This window comes from Clytia hemisphaerica, unplaced genomic scaffold (genome assembly GCF_902728285.1).
Source record: "Clytia hemisphaerica strain Z4C2 unplaced genomic scaffold, Clytia hemisphaerica genome assembly, whole genome shotgun sequence".
Taxonomy (NCBI): domain Eukaryota; kingdom Metazoa; phylum Cnidaria; class Hydrozoa; order Leptothecata; family Clytiidae; genus Clytia; species Clytia hemisphaerica.
The window spans coordinates 569,127-594,461 of NW_027103638.1; the positions used below are offsets into that span (position 1 = coordinate 569,127).

Genomic DNA, 25,335 nt, shown 5'->3' on the forward strand with positions numbered 1-25,335 from the left:
ATTTTCTTAAATCGTTAAAATCTATCAGTGAAAATTTTTCAAAACTCATGATTAATTGATAAGGAAAAATATTCCGTATTGAAAAGGGATTTTAATGCTGAATATGATCTATAACGAGCGATTTTCAATCCTTTACATTCATTTTATCATGAAGTTTCTATGACAACCTAAACATCATACCGTTAACAAATTTTGTTAGGCATGGATTACATTAGCATTACATAGACTAGGGTTTACCTGTGCTTCATTGGGTTCTTTTCATTATTGGTACAGTTAGACTAGGTAAACTTCATGGGTACTTGAAAGTGGAAGTTTCTGAGGTTGCCTGTTTTCAGACCTTGAATATGAGGATTGCAAAAAGTATATCTACTTTCATTTACTCAAAGTGCTGTGAAAGCAGCGGTATCCTACTTTTTGACACTTAGAACCCTGAACTTCTAGAAGATAATCCCAATAAGTGGAATTTAAGAATGGTTCGACCATGGCAAAAGGTAGCGATTTTCACTTCATTTTCTGAGTAACATATGAAGTATTAGCCAAGGAATATAATTTTGAGTTGAACATTGTAGAATAGTTATTTTTCAACATGGAAAAGTTTTTAACTATTCATTTTTTCATTTCAAACCATATGGTGGAAAAATCTTGTAAAAAATGATAAATTTGCAGCAAATAGGTCGAAATTTCGCATGTCGGCAAATCCCGACAATGGCAAGGAAATAAAAAATGCTCATGTCGGCATATGAAAATCGGGCTCCGTCAAATTCGAGGGTTTATAGTTATGCAAAAAATCATAAAGAATGAAAGAGCCAATCTTGAGAAAAGCTAATACCTAAGTAATTGATAATGTGCTTATAAAAAATATCGAATTTGGCCAGTTTCTCTATAAAAACACGCCAAGCAACCAAAATTCCATGTCTAAACACATGTAAGCCCTCATGAGCAAAAAAAATCATCTATCTCATAAAAAAATTGAGTAATTTGACTGAGAACATTGATGTATGCTTATTAATAGTGATTCTTATAGATAAACATACGTGAGCCAACAAATTTTTTTGGCCAAAATCTGCTTGAACCATCTTTTACCTATGGAAGTACCCTATTTTCATGCAAAAAATCAGAAAAAATTAATGGTCCAATTTTTACAAAGTCCAAAAAACCTGTTTTTTAGCCGTTTTTTGGCCCAAATTTAGCCCAACTTATTTTCGAAAATCAGGCTCCGTCACCACCATTTTGCACCTTTGTACCAAAAATCAAAAGATTCCTATGATTCAATCCTGAGAAAAGTGTTGGTAACAGACGAACAGACGGACGAACGGACGAACGAACGAACGAACACAGGTTAATTTATAGGACCTCCACCCCACCGGGGTAGGTCCAAAAACCCTAGGAAATCATCATGTAAACTAAGCTTTATCAAACTTCAATACTTGAATTGAATAATTGAATATCGGCAGGCTGGCAAACCATAGAAGAAAAATGCATTATTCATATATTCGAAAATAAAAATCACAGTTCTATCATTTCTTGATTACTGATTCAAATTTAAACTATTCGATTCAATTCGATAAAATGTTTTTCCTTTTCGGCAGAAATTTAGCCTGTAACTTAGACCAACATTCTTTGACGAACTATTTGTTGGGCACTGGCTAAATCAACATTTACAAAAAGGTCATTAAAATGTCCTTTATAAAATCTCCTCTAGAAATGAAATGAATAGTAAAATCGAATTCGAAAATACAGATTGTATAAGATTAAAAGATAACTGCTTAAAATTAAAATCTAAATGGTGTAAGATTTCAGAAACTTTCATCTTGAACTAAAAAGGCACAATTGTATTTTCTAAGATTAAATTGAAAAAAAAAACCTTAATTAGAGGGAGACATTATTTTCTTATTCTGGCAAGAACTCATTTTGGCAAGCCAGCAATATTATTCTAATTTTGGAGAGAACTAATTTTGACAAATTGGGCTCTTCCAGAAAAAAATTGCATATGGGGGGTGGAGGATATAACGATTTTCAGTGATTTTTCCCCCGGACAAAGTGACTTTTGACCCCCGGACAACGGGTTTCACCCCCCGGACAAGCATCAGTTGACCCCCCGGACACCCGAAATTACCCCCGGACAAAGTAAAATTACCCCCTGGACAAGGCAAATTTTGACGAATTTTTACCATCCCCGGACAATATATCCTCCATCCCGGGTGTACGAACATTTTCTGGAAGAGCCCATTCTGTTAAAATTTGCCAAATTCGCCAAAATCAGTTCTCGCTTAAATTACAGCGGAGTCTCTATCACCTCTATAACTCGAATGTCTCCTTGACTCAAGTTTTGTGATCCAACAATGTCTTACTCCATAACTCCATAACTCGAAATTTCCTTAACTCGAACAAATGTCGGTTTCCCGTGCGTGTTCGAGTTATGGAGACTCCACTGTATTAGAAACGCAAATAGCTAGGAAAATCTGGGATAAGAAAGAATCATCCATGATACAATCATTTTACATAAATAAAAATAAATATTATTAATCAATCACTTTGTTGTTATCAAAAATATTACAAATATATTGAACAAGATTCAAAGTAAAAATCAATTAAAGTAGACAAAATCTAAAATAAAATCTCATTATATACAGGCAATGGAAAATGGAGTTGATATTAGTTTTAGGAGGTTAATAAAATCTAATTTGGACAGGCATCCATGAAAAGAATCCATTGTGTTGGTAATATCAAGATCCCTATTTTCACGAAGATTAAGTTGGCGGTGAAGTAGTACTGTCACTCTTCTCAGCTGTTTTCTCAGTGTCTAATTTATCAACAGTCGTTTCACGACTTGTCTCATTTTCAGTTGTCGCCGAATCCTCGGTAGAAGTCGGAACAGGAGTCGTTGGTTTGCTTGAACTCTCGGTTGCCGAGTCTCCCATGGTCGGTTCTCGGCTTGTGTCTTCTGGATTTGAATTTTCCTCTGTTGCGGTGGTAATGGTTGCTTCTCTAACGACCTCGGTGTCTATAGCAGTTTTGGAAGCTGAGATTTGAGAAGGTTCCTTCTCCAAAGTTGGAGTAGGGTCCTTAACTTCAGTAGTATTTGAAGGTTCACCACCCTCCTCTGTAGGGGCTTCGCCGACTTCAGTTTCTTTAGATTGGTCAGAATTACCCTCCTTAGTTTCTTCCAAAGATTCTAAAGGTTGCACTTCATTGCTGGTGGCTTCTGGTGACGATTGATCCACACCCTCCCCAACAATTGGTTGTTGGTCAGTGTTTGGTGATTCTTCGGCAGTGTCGGTCTTATCATCGATTGTTTTGGAAACTTCTTGTTGACCTTCTTCGAGGATGTGCTTTGATTCCAGTGTGGTCACTTCATCTCCTGGTGCCGGATCCCAAACGGTGCTTGGTGAATCTGGAGGGGGAGAAAAAGAAATTGTATTTGATTCAAAATGTCAGAAAATAAGGCTGAAAAGTACTCGTTATTCTTGGCATACGTAAGTCATTTTTCTAACGGAGAAAACACCCGAAAAAAGTCAAGATTTGATCACTGTATAACTAACTAAAATTAGAAACAAAGTGATAAAAATCCAGCCTTTTTTCGGGTGACTTCGTTAGAGAGTATGACGTCATTTGACTAACGCATACCAAGTAAAGAAGCGCTGATGGAATTAGTGGGGATAGCGAGACTAGGTATGGAATTAGTGGGGATAGCGAGACTAGGTACTTTCGAATTAATCACATGCAATTGAAAGATGTCGAAAGATGTTACGGGTCCTCAAAGGGTCGCCTTCCTACTAATTGGGGCGCTGTGGTATAGTGGTTGCTGCACAGGTGAGTAAGGTTCAATTCCCACTCTCAGCAGTTCACTTGGTAAGTGAATGAACCTTCGCTCGGGTCAACCCATGCCATGTGAGGGGGATTGGGTAGTCAGGCCAAGGTGCTGACAGGGCGCTCTTTGAAAAAGTCTATAATAGTGAAAATAGGCCTCAAAGCCTCTTGCAATTCAACCAAATAAAAGAATAGAAAAAAATTGAAGAGATATAAAATAACGAAGTAGTATGACAGTGAAGTTGAGTGGTGACAAAGAGAAGAATTATCGAAAGAGTAGTGTGATAAATCCGTTTGATTGATTATTACAGTCAACTCTCTCTAATTCGAACCTCTATAATTCGAGCTAAAGGATCCCCTCAGCTGGAAAGTAGTGCAAAATGCTGTCTATAATTCGAAGTCAACTGTATTATAGTGGAAAATTCATTCGAAGAACGACTTCTCAGAAGGTTGGCAGCTCGCTATGATCTGGACAGCTGCGACAGGGGAAGATTGAGTCAAAACTCAATTGGTGACCAAAGTCAGAAATATAACATCTATGACTAGAAACCTTGTAGTTAATGGCAGGAATTCAACGAATTTCTCATTCGCGACAATTGAATGGAGATAAAGAATGAACTGGCCTTCTGATACTCGTCATGTTTTCTTATAACATTGTAATCGAAAAGAACGGCATTACTGTCGTAACAATGGCGTTTTCGACAGGTGGCAATTCATCCAATGACTTTTTTTTAGGTAAAAAACATGATTTTGGTGCCCATTTCTCTTTGCGTGCAAGAATAAGCTTGTTGAAAAAAATAATTTTGCTAACACTACGTCCCAAACTACCATTTTAAGCAGGGGAAACATCTCAAAATTGACAATTGCTTTGACATTGAAATTTTGACCAGGGGTGGAGATGAGTGAATGGAAATGGTTTGTAAAGTCACCTGTCTGGGTTGGTAGCAATTCGCAATTTGACACCTGAGCGATTCACAATTGAAAGCTGATAAGTCAAATAAAAAAGACTAAGGGGTACAGACTTTTATAACCCTTCAAGCATCCTGGGAGCCCCAAACAAGATTTTTTGATAAATTTTGAAATACCAGTGAATACCCTTGGTATGCCCCTGGTAACACCTACAAAAAATAGAGATACCCTCTATCAGCCAGAAATTAAGGTGGAATTTGAGGCTGAAACTTTTTGCGTTGAAAGTACGCTGTCTATGGTTTTCTTCCATAGCAGTTTTCAGTAAGTGAAAAAATGCCCTTTTAGTTATTTATCCCTTAAAACCTACAAAATGGTTTTTCTCTAATAACTTTTTTATAAAATAGTCCTTTTGGTCTCCAATTTTGAGCAGTGATTCACTGCAATTAGATCATTGGTACATAAATATTTTCAAAACTGTACGTTAAAATCAAAATACACCTTAAAACCTACACTTTTACACCTTAAAACCTACAAACATTGACCCCTTGCTCACAACTTACTACTGAAGCTTTGAAATTGCAATTCAGGTGCTGAACCGTGATTCAAATGATCAAATGCTTGAAAGAAATCCATTCCCAAAACAATATTTGTATTTTCTAGGATTTCATACCCATAATGCAATTGCGCCTGTTTTTTGTAAAAAAAACGGGTTTGAAGGGTCAAAACTTTTATTCACTTCAATTTTTATTATGTTACTAATGTTTTTCTAAATCTCCATCAAATTTGTAACATTTTGGTATGAAATATAAACATGTTTTGAGAAAGTCGATTTTCAGATTTTAATGGCCACTTCCATAATTGAGCTTTAAAATAGAACCTTGTGGGTCGTGCGAATTCTTTGGGGACTAAACATGAAAAAGAGAATGATTTTTTCATACCTACCATGAGTATAGGTACCTAAACAGTATGGGTTTTACGAACTTAAATTCAATTGTGTAATCTCTAGGTTCGAAAAACTTGATTTTTTGTTGGAATCATTGATGACAAAGTTAGACCAGCGGCTATGCAGAAAGTGAAGTTTTCCACACTGTCTTAAATCTTAAATGGTCAATATCTATCACTGGTGATCATTTCAAGTTAAAAGTTCCTGACTTCCGGTAGTGGGTCGACGTGTATTTTACAGACCGGTCAGCAAAATACTAAAAACTCATGGGACCTTTTTTTCATTTAGTCATGTTTTTGACAAAATGGCATTCATTCAATCATTTTTAATCAAATCGAATGAGCCAATAGTTCAATATGTAATTTCAATTTTCATTCTGGTCTGTAAAATACCAGCCTGACTGTGGCAGAACATTTTACACATTTTCTCCGATTATCCATGTATACCACTTTTTCACAACTTAAAAAAGCCCCCTTCCCCTGCAAAGATGCTTCCCTTAATGAAAATAGGAAGATACTCTCGAAGGGTTAATACTCTCGAAGGGTTATTACTCTCCATCGAGTATGATGATGAGAGAGTGGCAATCAAATATTCTCAAGTTTTGAGGATTTCACGTTTCTCGACCAATTTTCGAATTGTTAAAAAATAGGAAACAGGTTCTACCTTGAAATTAGTGATGTACCCACCCCGCCTCAAATGTAAGTACTGGGTAATAACTTTTTTGAGAAACAAAATTAGACACCATCAACCGACTATGGGTCAGTGCCCTGCGGTAGTACCCCAGGGGGGGGGTCAGTGTACTAGAAGGCGGCATGTATGTGTACTACAAGGTATTTTTCAAAACTTGACACCCACCCACCCCTGAAGTACACCATACTACATGGAAAAATCCCAAAACCACCCCATACCCCCTATATACTACCGGGTAGTACCTGGAGAAAAACCGAAACCACCCATACCCCCCATTTACTACCGGGTACTACCTAGAAAAATCCGGAAAATAAAGAAACTTTTTTTCCGAAAATCGGAAAATCGGTTAAACATTTTTCCAAAAATCGGGAAATAGGGAAAACTTTTTTTCGGAAAATCAGGAAATCGGGAAATACGGAAAACTTTTTTCCAAAAATCGGAAAAATAGGAAAATTTTTCTCAAAAATCCAAAATGCGTGAGAAATCAAACTTTTCAAAAATTACGCGAGATCATGTGGAAATGCATGAGTCTCACACCCAATGCGTGAGAGTTGGTACCAATGTTGAATGTTTGAATTCAAATGTTCGAATGTTTACATTGACTCGATAAACCTTCATTTCAGTGGGATCTAGTAGGATTTCAATTCATTCCAAGAAGTTTGGAAGAATGATCTTGGACAAACTTGGCTTGATCAATTTATAATAGAACAACTTTACATTTCTATTTTAGCAGATAATTTCTGAACCTTTTTGTTTCCACACTTTTAAAATCGATTTTGGACCCAACACCCCAATTATAGTACACAGGTAGTACATGACAAATTTTTTTCTCAAAAACCCACCCACCCCAGGATATATGCCACCTTCTGGTACACTGACCCCCCTGAGTACCCCCCTACAGAGGTAGGAAGACTTAAAATGATGAAGATTAAGATAATAAGGGAGTTAAGTAGCCCTTCAATATCAACATGATGACTGTTCAATGCTGGACAAATGAAATCTCAGTTAAAAATGATGAGAAATAGAGCAAAATGAATCTTCAATGTGTCTGAAAGGGGAAGGAAGTTAAGAAGAACACTTTTGAAGTCATTGCATTGCTTTTGAATTGGTTTTGAGGGAACCACAAGCAAAAAATCCGCGTTTCGATACTGGTGTAAGCCAGTTTATCAAGCCCTTGTGGCTAGACTGCAGTGGGTGACTTTGAAAGACTTTGGATGGGTCAGGATGGGTTTGGAAAGCACCCAGAACCTTGTTTTTGATCGATATTGAAGTATTTTGCAAATATTGCAGAAGTCTACAAACATTTTATCCATGATTGTTGAGTTGTTACATTGCATCTCATCTCATTATAGCAACGTTAACAAAAAATAAAACCTTTGACTCAAAATGTTGATGGGTACAATTGTGCCATTTCATTAAAGGTTTTGTTCTTAAATAAGAGTGATATCGTTTGCTTACTCATCAATTTTAATTCACAAGCTTTTTGACATTGGTTTGACAAAGATGTGGAGCAATGTTGGTCAGAAAGAGGAAAAGAAAACTTTTTTTGCTTATACCAGCATAATATAACAATAGGCAGACACTATTCGGATATGAAATATGTATCTGATATGAAACGGGAATACTTTTGTAAAAATAAAACCTTTAAGGTTCGTAAATTTATGAGATCTTTCGCGTCAGGGTTGGTGGATGGGTAACAATATTTCATAGAGGTTTCTATAGTGTTGATACGAGCAAGAAAAGTCAGGGGGGGGTTAACAAAAGAAAATTCTAGAATATGATATTTTATTCTCAAAATACCTGGCAGCAAGCAAAGTTCTACAATAACAACAACAACAATATCATAATAACAATAATAAATTCGCTTTTCTTATAATCCTAGTTAAATTTTGGGGAATTCAAAAGAAGGGTATAAATTTAAGTTCGTAATTTGAACAAATTATTTGTCAATTCGGTCGTAAAACTTGTTTCAAAAGTTTCAATTTTAATACGTACTCAAAGTGAAATGCTGAGGTTTTGTTTCAAATTATGTGGTGAATTTCGATTTCATATGAAATTCTTGAAATAACAACCTCTATATAAGCATAACCATATTTTAAAAGGTGTATAAAACACAGATTTAAGAGCTTGTCCAATATATCCATTATAATCTGAGGTCTAAGATGATTTATACGTCGAACATTTGCAAGGGTTAATCTTTACCGAGGGGTTTTGATTTTGTATTCTTTTCAGAAATAACATTAATTATAGAATGCTACTAATGCGAATATTTTATCATAATATAAGTTTTTAAGAGGTGAAAAAAATATTATTTATCAATTTACATTAAGGTTAATAAAAAGTTCGAGAGGAAATCTTTCCATCGTATCAATTGAAAAGCAAGCAAGGATAATCCAACTATTATAAGACTAGTTATAACTTTCGATACACAATTTTTAGTTATTCTAGACTATCTTTCCAACTACAAAACAAAAAAATTCATCTAAGTTATCGAAATATCCAATCTCCTTCGTTTGGTGTAGAATTGTTTTCTTTTAGCGTCACCTATCGTCATATCTTTTTTCCAACGTTTTCACGTCGAGCGAATGAGCGGGTGGATAAGGTCGTCCTCCTTCCTTTAATTTACTCCATTCTCGCACGCAGGGCGGGGGTTGATAGTATCAAGCTGTTTCATTATCTTCATTCCAAGATGGCATGTATTAGGTGAGGGGTTGTTCAAAAAATGTTCTCTCTTGATGTAAGGTATACGATATTTTTTTAATTCAAATATTTTTTAATGTTTTTTTTTTGCGATAGTAGATGGGAATAGGTTTCTAATCTAAAAACAAGAAATCGAAAATTTGGTATTTAGAATTTGAAAATTTTATTATGATTTGTAAGCCGGGGGCGTGTGTGTGACGTGCCTTTTTATTTGGTTGCTTTTTGTGTCATTTGTTGTTACATGTGTGGAATGTCATTGGTGCTTGTAACATATGTATAACGCATATAACGAGAACCCTCAAAGGTTCACAAAATAAGGTCAACTTTCTCTAATTCTTAACCTCTGTACTTCGAATCTTTCTGTTATGCGAACAAAAAATGTCGGCGGCTCCTTCAGTTGGAAAGTGGTATAATACTCCCTGAAATTCGAATATTTCTATAATTCGAATAAAATTTCTTTGATCCTTGAAAAATCGAATTAGAGAGAGTCAACTGTTTAACATAAAATAAACAGAAATAAAATCAAAAGAAAAACAAAAAATTAAAAACTTGTAGTATCACCGAAACGTTTCATATACGGTTTAGGTTCAAGCAGTGGATGAATAGTTTTGTACTGAAACCGTCCTCTGTTGTTCTTTCTTTGTCAAGTGTGTTGTACGAATGGAAATATATGATGCAGAGAATGCATGGTTCAGAAATACCATAACAAGTATTTTGATTGCAAGTTTAAAGATATTTCCAATGTACAATGAATATTTTTTAGAGAAGAGTAAAAGATGAATGGAAGATTTTGTTTGTGAGGAAGAGATGAAATTGTGAAGAGTGTACATGGAAACATTTAGCAGTATGTAAGAGATTTGCAGATGCGTATTACACACCTTTTTTCTCGGCATCATCCGTATTTTCGGTTGCCGGTTGTTCCGTCGTTTCTTCTTTTTTATCTTCTGTCGTTTCAGCGGCTGCGGCTGGCTCCTCGGTGGTGGGTTCGGCCGGCGTTTCTGCGGCTGCTTCTACTTTAACATCTTCGGGAGCGGCTGTTTCTTCACTTTTTTCCGGTTCTGACGATTCCTCTGTTTTAGCGGGTTCATCTTCTTTCTTGTCTTCGGCTGCCGGTTCTTCGGAGCTTTCTTTTGGAGCATCACCATTGCTTTCTGCAGGCGTTTCTAGGGGTAAAGTTGAGTTATACAGAGATACAGAACAGAGATTGTTTTTTGTGAATCAGCAAAAAATTAATTTCCTTTTTAGCACTTTTAACGCGCGTACTCTTTCTTACTTTAACTAGTCGCAAACAGGAACTACTCTCCTGTTTTTCCAAATGCAATATTGATATACTTAGTCTCCAAGAACACAGAACATTACATCCTGAGGTAAACTTTCAACATACTAATATTGGTAAAAATAAACTTATAACATCCTCTGCTTGGAAAAACTCTCAGGGTTCGACCATAGGGGGCATAGGTATACTACTCTCTCCTAAGGCAGCGAACAACCTAATTTCACTTTCAAAAGTATCAAGCCGTATTATTGTCGCCGAATTTAATAGCAATCCGAAAACAACATTCATTTCTTGCCATAGCCCCACCAACGTTTCTGATGAATCTGAAGTTGATGAATTTTACTCTTCTCTTTCTAGGGCTCCCTAATATCCCTGCCCACAACCACCCAACCCTTCAAGAGATATATCATGGACTCCCAAGAATTTCCTCTGTCCTGACTAGCAGGATGCTCTCTTTCTCAGGTAACTGTTTCCGTGCGAAAAACGAAATGGTGTCTGAGATCTTACTTTGGTGTCCTGTGGGCCCTAGGCGCTCGAGAAAGTGCACTTTTCTTGATATTTTGAAACGGGAAACAGGGCTAGAGATTGAGGAACTGGGCACTGCAATGCTGATCGAGAGCTGTGGAGGGAGGATTATTGTTTGTTTCCGACCTAGGTCCATTCGGACCTAGGTCGAAGGATGATGATGATGAATTTCCTTAATGAACAGTAGGGACTCAAAAATGGACTTTTAAGTAAAACTTATTTAGAAGTAGGTCAACAATTTCCCAGCAAAATAAATTTTGAAGCAAAAGAGGGATTTTTCATTAGATTTTACCTTCAGTTTTTCCTTCTTCAACCTTCACATCACCATTTGCTAGACGACATGAAAAAAAAGAAGGAAGAATCGTTAATGGGGAAAACAAACCAGATGGTAGAAGGGAAAATATGGTCATGTTTCTTTCGGGACATGTCTCAAAATTCAGTGCGTACTAGGGGGGGATGTATAGAAAGCATCGAAATGAATGAAAAAACTTTGTTCAGCAAGGAATGAAAATGGCTAAATTTAGGGTGCCCAAGAAATAATACATTGGAGTCTCCATAACTCGAACACGTACGGGGAACGCAAATTTTTTGGAATTAAGGAACCATTCGAGTTACGGAGTAAGGTTTATAAGGCATTGTTAACAGTAGAGACGAGAAAACTTGTTCGAGATGTAGAGGCTCAATGGTAGTTAATAATATCCCTTAGCAATACGATGGAACACAAAAAGGGGAACTTCACAAATTCTCAAGAGCCCCTCTATGGTTAATAGTTTGAAACTTACCAACTTCTTTCTGATCGTTTGCGTTGACTTCCCCTAATGTTGAAAAAAAAAACTTTTAATATCGAACGGGGCACTAGACAAACATTCGATTGCGTTAAATCTTTTGCTAAACCATGATAAGAACCAAAAACCCTATGATATTCATGACGTAATATTTTCTACGGAAATACCCCGGTTTTAGCCAGTAGTGGCAAAAACCGGGGTCTTTCCGTATTATGAATATCATGAATTGGCACACAACGTTGCTTCGCCTTTATCTAATGTTCACAATGTTCATGTAACGTTAAATATGGACGTTGTGGACATTAGATAAACGTTGAAACAACATTATGAGTCAGCTGGTAAGATTTCAGAATAATTTGATGGCAAATAACCGATAGAGTAGATTCTACCTTACCTTCTTTAGCTTTCTTGTCAGCTCCAGCTTCAGCTAAAAATAAAATAAACAAAGCAAACTCTCAAGATCTGTATATGACCAATGAAATTTATGAAGACTTGGCTTGGCTAAATTTGGGTAGATTAGTAGGAACTTTCTCAGAATATAGGTATCAAGATGGTAAAATATTAGACTAATTTAACGTCTTATAGGACTTAAGACTTTTTCTATTAAGGTTGATTCTATCGTCAGGATGGATCAGGAAAAAGTTTTTCAAAGGATAAATCGATAAAATTCAACAGAGCCTTTCTGAAAAAAAGGATTAGAAAAAACAAAATATAATTTGTTTTGATTTTTTAGGGTTAGAAAAAGAAATCTGTATCTACCTGTTTTTAGAATAATTTTCAAAATAAATTTTAGTCGAATAATATTAGGCGGAAAGAAGAGAATAAATTGGGAAAAACTCTTTTTTTTTCTACAAAGTAAAGAAAAGATATATCTCGAAACTTTTTTATTTTCCCTATTTTAAGAGAAGATCTTATCTTTGTGACTACAGAGGTGTGGCTATATGTCCACTACAGAAGGATCAGCAGGTAGTGTAAGATCAGAAAAAAAGAAAAGGAAAGTTTTAACAGATAGTCCTTCTAAGAGTAGGAAATTCTATCCCAAATTGGACAACAAAAGACAGGCACCTAATGTTTCCCGTTTGTAACCATAAGGGGTACAGAAATAAAACACGATAAAAAAGTGGGGAGAACTTTTTAAAAAATGACTTAGCGTTTAACAGATAAACATGATGAAAAGAACGAGGTTGGACGCAATAGTAAAATTTAGTGTCTTGAGGTGAATCTATTACTAGTAGATCGAAAACATTGAAAATGAAAATGAGAAAGAAGAAATAGTTGAACAAAATAATGGATGACCAGTTCTTCTTTTAAATTGAAAAAAATGTTCCCTGAAATATGAGGATGAGTCATGGGTTTGAGATGTTCGAAAGTTGAAGGGGTGAGAAATGTTAGGAGGAGTTACCACAGTACTGTACACACCAGGGAATAACAATCACTCACTCTAATGGAATATTACTTCACAAAATTTACAAAAATTTACCACTAATTGACATGAATTGGAGTATATTTAGGAAGAAACCGTCAAAATCGGATAATTTTAACCTTCACTTAATATTCCTCGCAATACTAATCCAATCTTTGAAGGGTGATTGTATAAGGGTCATGACAAACGCGAATAACAACACAAATGTCTTCTTAAAAATGATAATCCAAAAGGGCTTCAGAAATTGAAAAAAGGGTTTGAGGGATAAAAAAGTTTCCTTATAAAATAAAGCTAAGAGGATGAGTAGTCAAGGGACAACAGACTTTCACCAAGAGACATCTAATAATCACTCCAAAAACCTAAGGGGGAAGAGAGTTAAGAGACCTTTTTGTTCAGCAAAGACAAACAATTGATAACAAAATAAAGTTTGAATTAAGACTAAAATAAAGATAAGACTAAAAATAGGGACTCTAAAATAATTATGTACATACAGAAATTTTGTCAAAGAAAGAAATTATGAAAAATCATGAATTTTTTTCTCGATCTTCCACGCCCCCTTTTTTCTTGAATTAGAATCTTAACTAACATAGTAATAGAAGAACTGAAGTAAAATTTAATTTAGGGGGCGTTGCCCGTCTGTTTTTTAGTATGAAGAAAATGTTCAAAAGACCAAACCAGAACTATACATGGTAAATTCTTCCTAATATAAAATAAAACAGAGAAATGACACAACACAAAATATTTGAATTGACTTACCGTTTTGTTTTGAGATGCACTTGCCCATAGTTATAACTTTTCAATATTTATTTTTCAATTTTTTAGTAAGTAAAATCTTTTGGTCCCAAGATCCAAAAAATATGAATATATGAAAATTGTTTGCCTTCAATGTATTATCAAAATGTATCAAATTTGAATTTTATCAATTTATTTTTCAAATAATCTGTTAACGAGATAGGAAGCAAACATATATGGTACACGAGTGACAAAGGTCCCAAAACCTCACAAACTCAAGTCTAGACTTCTTTATGATATAACAAACTCAATAAAAAATTTCAAGCGCCCAACCCTTTTTGATGTACAAACTATTTTTCCCTTGCCTAAAAAATTCTTCATGCTTAAAAATTTAAGAGGGAAAAAACTCCTCTTTTTTTCAAAAAAAAAATCTTTACAATACGACAAAAACAATGGCTTTATATTCATTTATCTTTCATCTCTTTTTATAGAAAAGACAAGGAAAAAACAGTTTTATAGATGCTTGAACCTGTGTCCAGACCTCCTGTTTTTCTTATAAATTTACTCGCCTTTTTTTGTGTATTAATAATCCTTTTTTATTTTCCTTATCTCACAATGAATAATTTCAAAAAAGAAAAAAAGAAAAATTATAGAAAAAGATCACCAGTCGCTAGTAAGGATAAATTATGATTCACGAATTATCGACATGTGTATTTTACAGACCAGACTGGCAGGGGAAAAAGAAGAGCCCATATAAGGGAAATAGATTGGCCTCGTCATGTTCTTAAAAAACGAAAAAAGCCTTAAAATAACTTTGTCCCGAAAAAAAGAGGGAAATACGTGCTTTTAATTTGGGAGTTGGGATTAATTTACTGTTTTTTATTGCACGGGGACAAAATATTTTTGATGATATCATCATACGAAAGAAGATGATGTTTAGATAGACTAGTTTCAGTTCTTTTATTTCTCTTTTCAAAAAATTATCCACAAATCTTACAATTTTCAGTCTCGAAGAATGATAATTTTTTGCTTATTTTGGTGTTTTTTTTTTCATTCAATCAAACCATCACTCATTATACTTCTGCTCAAATAATAACATTCTCAAAAGGAGTCATGGAAAACATTTCCCCAAATAAGGTTAACGATAATACTAACTAAATAACAACATGTTATTTAAAATGACACAAAAAAGGATCCCTTTAAATCGAACAGACACAAAAACAAGATGAAAACAAAAACACACGAAGGAATCATTACACGTTTTTTTATAAGAACATCCAAAACTTTAGAAGTCTTCGAATGGTCTTAACTTTTTGAGTTTTAAGCCTAAAAATGTTCTTAACATGTTCTTACTTTCTCCATTTTTTAGTATTTTTGACCATTTTCCAAAGAAATTTGGTGTTTGAGAGTCCGCAAAGCCTTAAAATGTTCTTAACTTGTTCTTGAGATTTCGGCCATTGAAGCCTTATGTTCTTATATAAAAAACGTGTACTTAAAAAACATAAAATGAAAATAATAGAAGAATGAAACATACAAAAAAGGCCTTAAAATGAAAAATAAACCAGTTTAAATCGATTATCTGGGATTTGCTTTGGCCTAAATTTATTAAGTAGTTAAAACATGGCCCTAGTGAATCAGTAATCTCTTTTGTTCGACATAGTAAACCCCTACTAAACCCTCCTGGTTATTCTATAGATTGAAAAGTCTCCTTTTGCTGGTCTTTTAGACAATTTTATACATAGTTCAACGACGCGAAAAAAACTAGGGAATAGAAAACACTTTCAAAAGCAAATTATTTTGAACAAAATTATCCAATGGGGAGATATTTTGACCAGCCACAGATTTCCTTAAAGAAATAGAAGTAGTGTAATGGTTATCAATCTAGACTACCGCCTGGGAAGTCTGTCCAAGTGAATGTACCTTCGTCCGGGCCAACCCGGGGGTAAATCACTTGAAAAAAAGTGTACGATACTTTTTGAATTTTTGACTTTTTCTTTTACTTTTTGACTTTTTTTTTTACTTTTTGACTTTTTTTTGACTTTTTTTTGACTTTTTTTGACTTTTTTTTTTGACTTTTTGTAGAGGTGTACGATAATTTTTCGAGTGATTTACCCCTCGGGCCAACCCATACCATGCGAGGGGAATTGGGTAGACAGAAACTCAAGAAGTCTGTCGGCATCTGAGCTAGGTATCATCGATTCCACAATACATCGCGGGTAAGGTGAGAGCGGTCTTGTTCCCTAGTGGTTCACTTCAGATTAACGCAATTGATCCGAAAAACTGCGTGTCAGTTTCTCGCAAGCTGGTAGGCAGTATAAACCAGCGTACGATGGTTCTAACGAGACGATTCCTAGACCGCTCATACAGAGCCTGGCATCCTCTGTAAGGAGAAGCCAATCATCATTAGTTAACGTTAAAGCTTTAATTAGGAGAAAAGGTTTCGTAAGTCTGCTTTTCAAAATGGTTTGATAAAAGTCTTGAGCAAAGTTTGATAGATTGACACGGTGCGACGAAAAAGGATTAAAAACAATAGCGTTCTCATAATTTTGCAATATACACATTGCTGCTACAAGTACAAATCTCTGAAAAACCAAGGTGGGTAGCACCATCAAACAACATTAAAGAACCTATATTTTAAACCATACATACAGGCAACCAAAGAAACTGTAGTCTGTAGCAAGTTAAAAAAAAAAAGAAACTGAGAAGAAATATTTTATCCTAGTCATAGACAAACTAGCGATAAGGATCTTACAAAAAAAAGAGAAATCTGAAAATCTGGAATAGCTTTCTCCATGGAGCTAATTTTAGAAATATGATAAAAGATGCTGACATTAGTGATTTGGTAAAGTGAACCTTTAAAATATTTGGGAAGGTCAAAATATTAAGGTGGTATTTTCAAGGTAAATACTAAAACCAGTCAATAGTCTCAACTAATCAATCAATCAATCAATCAATCAATCAATCAATCAATCAATCAATCAATCAATCAATCAATCAATCAATCAATCAATCAATCAATCAATCAATCAATCAATCAATCAATCAATCAATCAATCGCTTTGAGAGTCGAGATTTTGAGAAAATAGTGTCTCGATCAATGGAAAAATGAAATTATTGATTCCTCTGCCCAAAAATAGATTGACCAGAATAAACCACAAGTAGAAAAACAGAAGCAATCAAAACACGATAAGATAAAGGGATACAAAACCTGAAAATTGATTTTGTTGTCAAAACATAAAGCAAGAGAATATCGTTATCCGAAAAACAAAATAAAACCAAGAAATAGCCTTGGAACTTCCTATAAGGACTTTGGGCCAGTCAAATGTCGTTACAACGGTCCTCTCCAATAGGCCATTTCACAGTCACAAAGCGTAATGGGTAATCAGAACCACTGTGCGCTAATGAAGACTTACTATTGTTCCAAAGCTTTGGAGAATTTTGAAGATTTTTGCGTCTAGCCAACAGAAGGCCGTTATAGAGGCGCAATCAGTCCTATTGATAGTATGGGTAGTTTGACGAAGTAGAGATTCATCATTCTTTGAAAGAGGATGTAGATCTAATTAACTTTTACCATCATTGAATGATAACGACACTTGAATCGCACAAAGAAGCCACGTAGGTTGGTTATGGATAAGAGGAAAGTCTGCCAAGAGTTGGTATGATATAAATCAAAAATGATTTCAAAAGATGATTAACGCAATGTTTAAGACCACTCCCACGTAAACCGTACTTGATCGTTTATAAAACGGGCTTACAATACTTGCATCTCGAATCTTCAGCCTGTTAAATCAAACAAAAACAGCAAAAAAACAGGGTCACTTTAACTCCAATCAATGATGAAATTTAATGTGTTAAGCATTTTCGCTAAATATAATATCTTCTAACTGATTGTTTTCATTTTTCTCCTTATTGCTATCTAGCTTTCTATCAGGTAGGTCCATTCAGCATCTACTGTAGCTTGTTATTTAATATATTTCTAATTCAAGTTTGAAATATCTTTTTGCAAACATCATTCTTCTTTTTCATAAGTATACCACCCTGATTTTATAGCTAAATCAGAAGGCTTTCAAAGTACCTTACCATACCCAAAATGAAGTTACTGAAGTGGCATCAAAGGATAAAAAAATCAATTTTTCTTGTCATTTTTCATTTTCATCTTCGAAAATCTATGAAATGATTTTTCTCAAAAATTATAGTGTTCTCAAATTATCTTATCAACATCATATCATTTGCTAGACTCGAGGCAGTGGTCAAAAAATGACAAGCATTGTGTATAAACTACAACTTTTTCCTTAAGTTATTTTTTGCACAATTTCTATCAATTCTAAATTAGTTGTAAAGCATACCAGACTTACTCTCCGCCAAAAAAAAAACGTATACCAGTGTATAGCATACCAGCAGAAAATTGAACAGAGGAAGAAAACAACACAGGAAAGATTTTCATAGGAAATTTAAGACGAGATAAATTTTTCATGAAATGAAGATGGAAGAGAGAGGGAGAGAGAGAAAAGCAACAAAAAAGAAACAAGGAACAGTAAATCGCTAACTGAGGCATCTGTATTCTTTGCAATAAAATTTCATAAAAACAACATTTTATCCAAAACACCCCAAAGAAGCTAATAACAACAACAGCAACAAAAGCAGTAGATAAAAATATAGATAAAGAAAAGAAACAATTAAATTGATTTATATGAAGGACAATTAAATTGATTTATATAAAGGACAATGATATGATCACTAGAGGAATAAAAAAGGAAAAGTGGCCAAGTAAAGAAAAAATTTCAAACCGTGAACCAATCAAGCATATGTTACAAGGTCTACGAAAATCAAGCTGCCCTTTTTTCAAGATTTTTCATTAATTTATTCATACATAATTAGAAGATTTTCGATATTTATAAGAAGTCGCCTCTTTGTGAAGAAGTTTCTAACACATTCTTTCTCTGGCTGCTTCTTGAAATGAAAAAAAAACTAAGAAGATAATAAGAAAATTTCTCAAGGGAATGTCCCGGGGGGGGAGGAGTACTTAGGCAAATGGAGGGTACGGTATGTGCCGCCCTTAAGGGTACCTTTTTTGGACTTCCGAAGTCCCGCTAAGGGTCAGAAAAATCAGAAAATCAAATTTCAGTCCCACTAAGGGTCGGAAAAATAGGAAAATTTCAACTTTTTACTCCCTGAAAGATCGAAATTTGGTCAAAATTGGTCAAATTTGTCCCGCTAAGGGTCGTAAAATTCCCAAAATTTTCCTTTGTTTTCTCCTTTTTAGTCCTGGTAAGGGTCCAAAGTTCGAAAGTCGGGCGGCACTCCCCCGTCAGCTCGCAACCCTAGTACCCCCCCCCCCCCAGGGAACGTACAACTCGAAACATATTGTATTCCAAGCCACCAAGATTTAAATTGAAATCATCATTCAATCAGGAAACAGAACAAAAAGAAATTATTTTTCACTCAATTATGGAGCAATAATAATGCTTTTAGATCCAGAGATCCAAAAAATTCAAAAACTGAACTAAAAACGTCTTGCTCATCAGACATCGTCAAAGTTGGCGCTTTTTTTATTAGAATATAATCTATAAATGTTTAAGAGGAAATTGGCCAAAAAATTAAGAATAGAAGAATGAAATAGAATTGGCAACAGAACGTAAGAAACTATGCGAACGCCATTTTGGAGCAACAAACAAATAAAAAAACCCTGAAAAACCATGGACCTAGGCTAAGGAGAAACACTAATTTTCCCTGAGTATTCTGTACAGACCAACCAAGCATTCAATGTTGAACAGAAAAAAAATTGGATAACAAAGAAAATTCTTTTATGGAAGAAACCACAATATAAACATACCATACTGGCCACTAAAAGATAATAAAAAACCCTGATGTTTATGAGTGTAGTTTATACGAAGTGTTATCGAAGACCACAAGAAAAAAAACTCACACACCATATACGCACTTTATTTTCATTAAGTTCATAGGAGATCTTTAGACCACAAAATATATATCTTTGATAAAAGGTTTCATATCAGTTTTTTTTGGAAAGGGTGATAAAAATGTTCTATGCTAGAAACCATTAGACGGTTGTCATTATTTCTTAATCGGGGTGTCAACCAATAATACACCCCTGTCTCACAGTCCCGGCGGAACTTCTTCCCACGGTGAGGATGAAATCCATAAGGAGATGGAAATTCTATTGTTGCCGGCTCAAAAAAATCCAGTGGTGACGGTTTTGGATTGCAATATTTTTCCAATAAATTTCGAATGGGAATAGAAACAAAGTAAATTTCCAAGTGTAGGGTATTTTCCAACAGGGAACGAAACTTTGGCCAAATTTTCCAGTGGGTCTGGGGTCCCACCAGGTCTGTTACACAGGGGTGTCAATATGCAACTAAATAGTAGAAAGATCGACAATATCAACCATCTATTGATTGATTGATTGATTGATTGATTGATTGATTGATTGATTGATTGATTGATTGATTGATTGATTGATTGATAATAATGATCTATCAGCTATAAACATCACAAGTCTTGAAAGCAACGATCGCTTGTTTTTCGGTATCACTGAATTTCGACTATTAAAAACATCAGTAATTTGTGGTGACAAAGTGCTCTATACCAAGCGCCAAAACAGAGCTAAATTCAAAATTAAATTCAAAATTTCGACTATTATATAAACGAGAATTCAAACACCAAGTAAATTTTCTTCTGTCATACTCTTCGTTATAAATGAGAAAAGGAAAGGGCTAAAAACATTCAAAGCATCTCCTTTTTGCTTCAAAAGATCACTTTTCACACTTTTATCCCCTACTCGAGATAAAAGACAATTTCCACCTATGTATGCTCAGTCCAGCAGAGAGACTTTATTTTAGGAAAGTTAAAAATCATACAGTATTTCATTTTCAATAAAAAAATCTTTTCTTTCTTTCCTTCTCTACTATTTTTCACCATCTATACTTTATTATTCGTAACTTTGTGATGAATATAAAGATATCAAAGTTCCCTTCCTGATACCGTTCCTACAAAGTGTTGCGAGAGTACCATCGGTGTATCCACCGGCTAGACCCTCCCAAAATAAGACAAAAATCGATCAAAAAGTCAGCATTTTTTTAATAGAAAGCGAAGGAATAAATTTTCTCCGAACCCAACCCACATCATGTGCAATTTCCACTTTTGTTCAAGCCCTCTTCAAATGATTAAGAACTTTATCAACGAATGATGCACCAATCTTCTTTTACGTGAATAAATTCTCAGTAAATTTTTTTTTAACTTTAACAGAACTCCTTTTTGTTTAGAACTTCTCGTCCCTGAAATTAAACCCTATTCGATATCTCTAAAAGAATTGGTATGGGAACAGAGGCTGCACCTATGAAATAAACGATTCCCTATTCCTCAAAATAAATCGACTAAGTTAACGATCTACTCAGGGGGGGGGGGGGTGAAGCAGTTAGTACAAGACATCATGCCTACTAACTGCTTTCTCAGAAGAAGTTAGTAACACCACCACCTTGGTACACTTAGTACAGTTAGTACTAACTGAATTTAGCCTTGAAAAAGGCTTTTGACCTTCATAAATTCAATATAAAAATCAAATAAAATCAAATTTAATATCTTAAAAATGATTCAATATCCATAGCTTTCAATAGGAAAAACAACATTTTAGAAAATCAAATTTCTATTGCAACCAGCAAATTGTTTTAAAGATTTAAAAAAAAAATTTCGAAAATTTGAAAAAAAAATCTACTTCCCAAAAAATTTTTTTGGTAAAATATGGTCTTTTTTTTTTAATTTTCTCACAAAATCCTATTTTTTACACAATTAGTACCAAAATTTGGCAAATTTTTAGCAGGGGACCACCCTTTTTTGCAGTTAGTACATCTGAGTACTAAGTGATTTTATCCAATTCATATGGCACACCACCACGGTACTAACCGGCATGATGTCTTGTACTAACTGCTTCACCCCCCCTGATCTACTATTATCACAAAATAGGCGTGTCCAGAAACATTTAACGGCAGATGGTTTCGCTGGTCAAAAGCGAAAGCTCCTTCAACACCAATTCAGCTGCAGTACTTCGACTTTAACAAACTGATTTGCCATACTTGTAGGACTAATGTAACAAGGACGATAATTCAACTGATTTGTATAAAACGTTTAATCAAAGACTGGACTAGAGTTTACTTCTGACTGAACTTTGCTTTTTGATAATTTTTGATGACACATGACACAGAAATCAGTAATGAAGTAAAATCGCGCTATCCAGTCTATCAAAAAGCCTTAAGTGGATCAAATACTGTACCAAACTATCCGTGCATCCAGTATCGATCTCCACCTAGCTATCTAAAGAATGTTTACATAGCGCCCATGCATGACAACAAACTAAACTCTCACTAATCGACCAATAGAAGCTTTCACTTAGCCTTTAGAGATTTAATCGATAAGAGGTCGCCGCTATGATGTTGCGTGTTCAATTGATAAATGGAATTTTATGCAAGAAAGAGAAGTCTTCTTAAAATTTTTGAAATATAGTAATTATCAAGCAAATCAGTATGAGTAAACTTTATAAGCAGTACGGGACTTCACCAAACGATTGAATTTGAGTTCAGCTCAACTCAAATCATTCGAAATCCTACTTTTAATAAACGGAGAATCTTTATTTTCCAATAAATTAAAGTTACAGTTGAGGCTGTCTAATTCGATCTTCAAAGGGGAATTGGATTTTCATCGAAGAAGGGAGCTTATCGAAGAAGAGAGCGTCGTTTATGAGAGTTTCCTGTTGACGGGGACTTTAAATTTCATCGAATAAGGGAGCCTATCGAATAGTAGAACGTCGAATTAGAGAGCGTCAACTGTACTTGCTTTTCAAGCATTCATCATTTGGCTTGGTATTATGCAGGTCTGCCAATTACGGTGTTGAGCACTAGGCTGCTTGCATCCACTAACATATTCGTGCTTCTAGACTACCTGCGATTTTGTAGAAGTCTGCGATTCAGACTACAAAAATACGAAATCTTGTGAAGTGGAATATCCACAAAATTCAAACAAAATTTGTGGTACCCACATATATAAAATACCTTTATAAACCAGATACATCAGGAAGCACGATCCAGTCAAGAAGCTAGAGATCATTCAGCTTCTACTTAAAACAAAGCAATTCAAACGCCTGGATCAAACACACCATGGGCCTTCGAATTACACAAGTGAAACTATAAATTGAATTAGAAAGCAAAGAAAATAGAAAAAAATCGCACCCTAACAACACCCGAAAAAACAAATCATTTCAACCCCTCTGATGAAAATGGTGGTCTTGAAATGACTAAACGTACATTTATTTTATGTCAATTCTCAAATCAAAATGAATGTTCTTCTCGTTCAACCTACAGCCGACATTCTTTAATTTGATCTTCAAGGAAGAGACCAGGGACTTCGAATAAGAGAAAGATTCGATTTAGAGAGAATAGAACATAACTTTCTAGCTAAGGGGACCAATGCAATATCATAATTTCGAAACATTCGAATAGTAGAAGTTCGAATTAGAGAAAGCTGTATTTTACGATCATCTTAAAGCATAATCCACTCTGTAGCCAACCCTCTATAATGACCTCAATTTCCCGACCATCTCAAATGTTTCCTGCTTAAAACCATTCTAGCTAGTACAAAAACGTAAGTGAACCAGCAAGCTGGTATAAAGATTCAATACATAGACAAATAGAACTCATTACACAACAACAAAAAAAGACAATTCAAACAACTTGAAAGGGGCGTCAGAACTTGTTTTTACTTTTCTACTTCAGAATTATCTAAGTTTTCCGGATTATCTTTTAACCGTACTATCTATATAAAAAATCTACAAAAAAAATTGTTTTTTTCACTATCGAGGTTTTTATATTCGAATATTTAAAATCGCTTGTACAATCTCGAAGTATTTTCTTTCTCCTATTGTTTTTCAAACGGCAAATCTTTTGTTAAGACGACTATGAAACGATTTTTTAAACATCCATAAATTATCGCTTTTAAATATTTTTATCATTATCTGGAATTTTGTTTTCAAAACCAAATTATTGGGTGACCTGGAATGAAAATACAAACGAGGTCAAATACACAAGAAATCTGTGAATTTGTTTTTGCAATAGAAGTATATAAGATACAGTTAACTCTCTCTAATTCGATCTTCAAGTTTTCATATCGAATTAGAGAAAGATTCGAATTACAGAAAGTAATTTAAAGCACTTTCCAGCTGAGGGGGCCAATATTTTAGTTCGCATTGTAGAAAGATTCGAATATTAGAGGTTCGAATTAGAGAGAGTTGATTGTACTTACTTGTACTATGCGTCATACCTCGTACCCTTTTTGCCAAAGTGACCCTCTCTCGCCCAAAACCTTTAGCTAACAGATCAACCCTGTTCTGACTTATATAATCACAGCGTTTTAAATTTGTTTCATTGTACAATGATGTTCGTAATTAAAACGATTGAGACAGTGAAAAAAATACAGAATATCCAGTAAAAATATGTGAACCAAATATTGAATTACAATTATCAGATCTAGCTAATCAGAAGTAGATCTACTTTTGCCTTGCTGCATACTTGCCAAGAAGAACATCAAAAGAAATGATTTAACATCAAGAGCAGGTCACGCCAAATGAAAAAGCCACGAGTTAAAGAAAGATTTTTCTTAGCGGGAAAGAATGTTGTTGAACGCCCAACGACATAAATCTGACAAACTTGAAGTTTGAAGTGATTGTCAGACACGAGCCATAAAATGACGGAAAAAAGTATAAATGTCTCAAAAAGTTATAAATGTCTTCTTTTTGAATTACATATACATGTTTGATGAAGGCTAGAAAGGCAGATTGACAGTCAAGGAATTTTTATCGACAAGCTGACGAGACAAGGCTCGTTTAATAAGAGAAACTTTTCTTAAAGTTTCAATGTAGGAAAAAAAGAACAAACAGAAGGAACTAAAAGGACAGAAAATAGTTGATAACTATATAAAATTGTAAATCTTTTTCTCTCGTTCAAATTTTATAGCGAGTACCTCAACAAGAACCGGGATTTTCATCCTGTTTTTCGGTGAGTTGTTAAGTGACGTCAAAAAATCGAATGTTTGGAGCTCGAAAACCTAAGCTCATGAGTAAAAGGCTCCGTTAAAAGATCAATCAATTTTTGAATACTTATACACTATTGAAAGAGGGTGGCCAATGAATCGCATTTTTATTTTTCTGTCCGCTTAACACAAAATAATAGTATAATCCCCAAATATTAAGGTATCAAAAACATTCCTAAAATGATTTTGATAGATAATCGATGATCTCAGATAACAGACAGCATCTGTCATTCTGAACATCTACAAAGTATTCTTAAAAAATCTAATTGGGCCATTCGGTTAAATTATCATATAAAAACCATTTCTTAGAAATGCGAGAATACCCCCTAGAAAATGGCAAAATTTGCTAAAAAACCCTTGGAAAATTTGCTAGAAAACCCTTGGAAAATTCTTTTTCATACCTTGAAGTGACGGGGACGAATTAAACTCAGTCTTTTACCCCCTGGAAACT

At 34.7% G+C, this 25,335-nt stretch overlaps 1 protein-coding gene across 6 annotated transcripts in view; it reads right to left on the bottom strand.

Moving 5' to 3' along the window:
• Positions 1 to 2,500: 2,500 nt before the first annotated feature.
• LOC136802742 (thioredoxin domain-containing protein 6-like) overlaps positions 2,501 to 25,335 on the bottom strand; it is a 41,193-nt gene continuing 18,358 nt past the window's right edge. For 5 of the 6 annotated variants that reach the window (XM_067059495.1, XM_067059497.1, XM_067059498.1 and 2 more), the window contains 5 exons: positions 12,033 to 12,065; positions 11,636 to 11,668; positions 11,146 to 11,184; positions 9,931 to 10,215; positions 2,501 to 3,394 (listed from right to left, as the gene is read on the bottom strand). In XM_067059495.1, the coding sequence (XP_066915596.1) occupies positions 2,751 to 3,394; positions 9,931 to 10,215; positions 11,146 to 11,184; positions 11,636 to 11,668; positions 12,033 to 12,065 (1,034 nt within the window). In that variant the 3' untranslated portion in view covers positions 2,501 to 2,750. Of the gene's footprint in view, positions 3,395 to 9,081; positions 9,171 to 9,930; positions 10,216 to 11,145; positions 11,185 to 11,635; positions 11,669 to 12,032; positions 12,066 to 25,335 lie in introns of those variants that run through there. The other variant, XM_067059499.1, reaches the window with a different exon arrangement.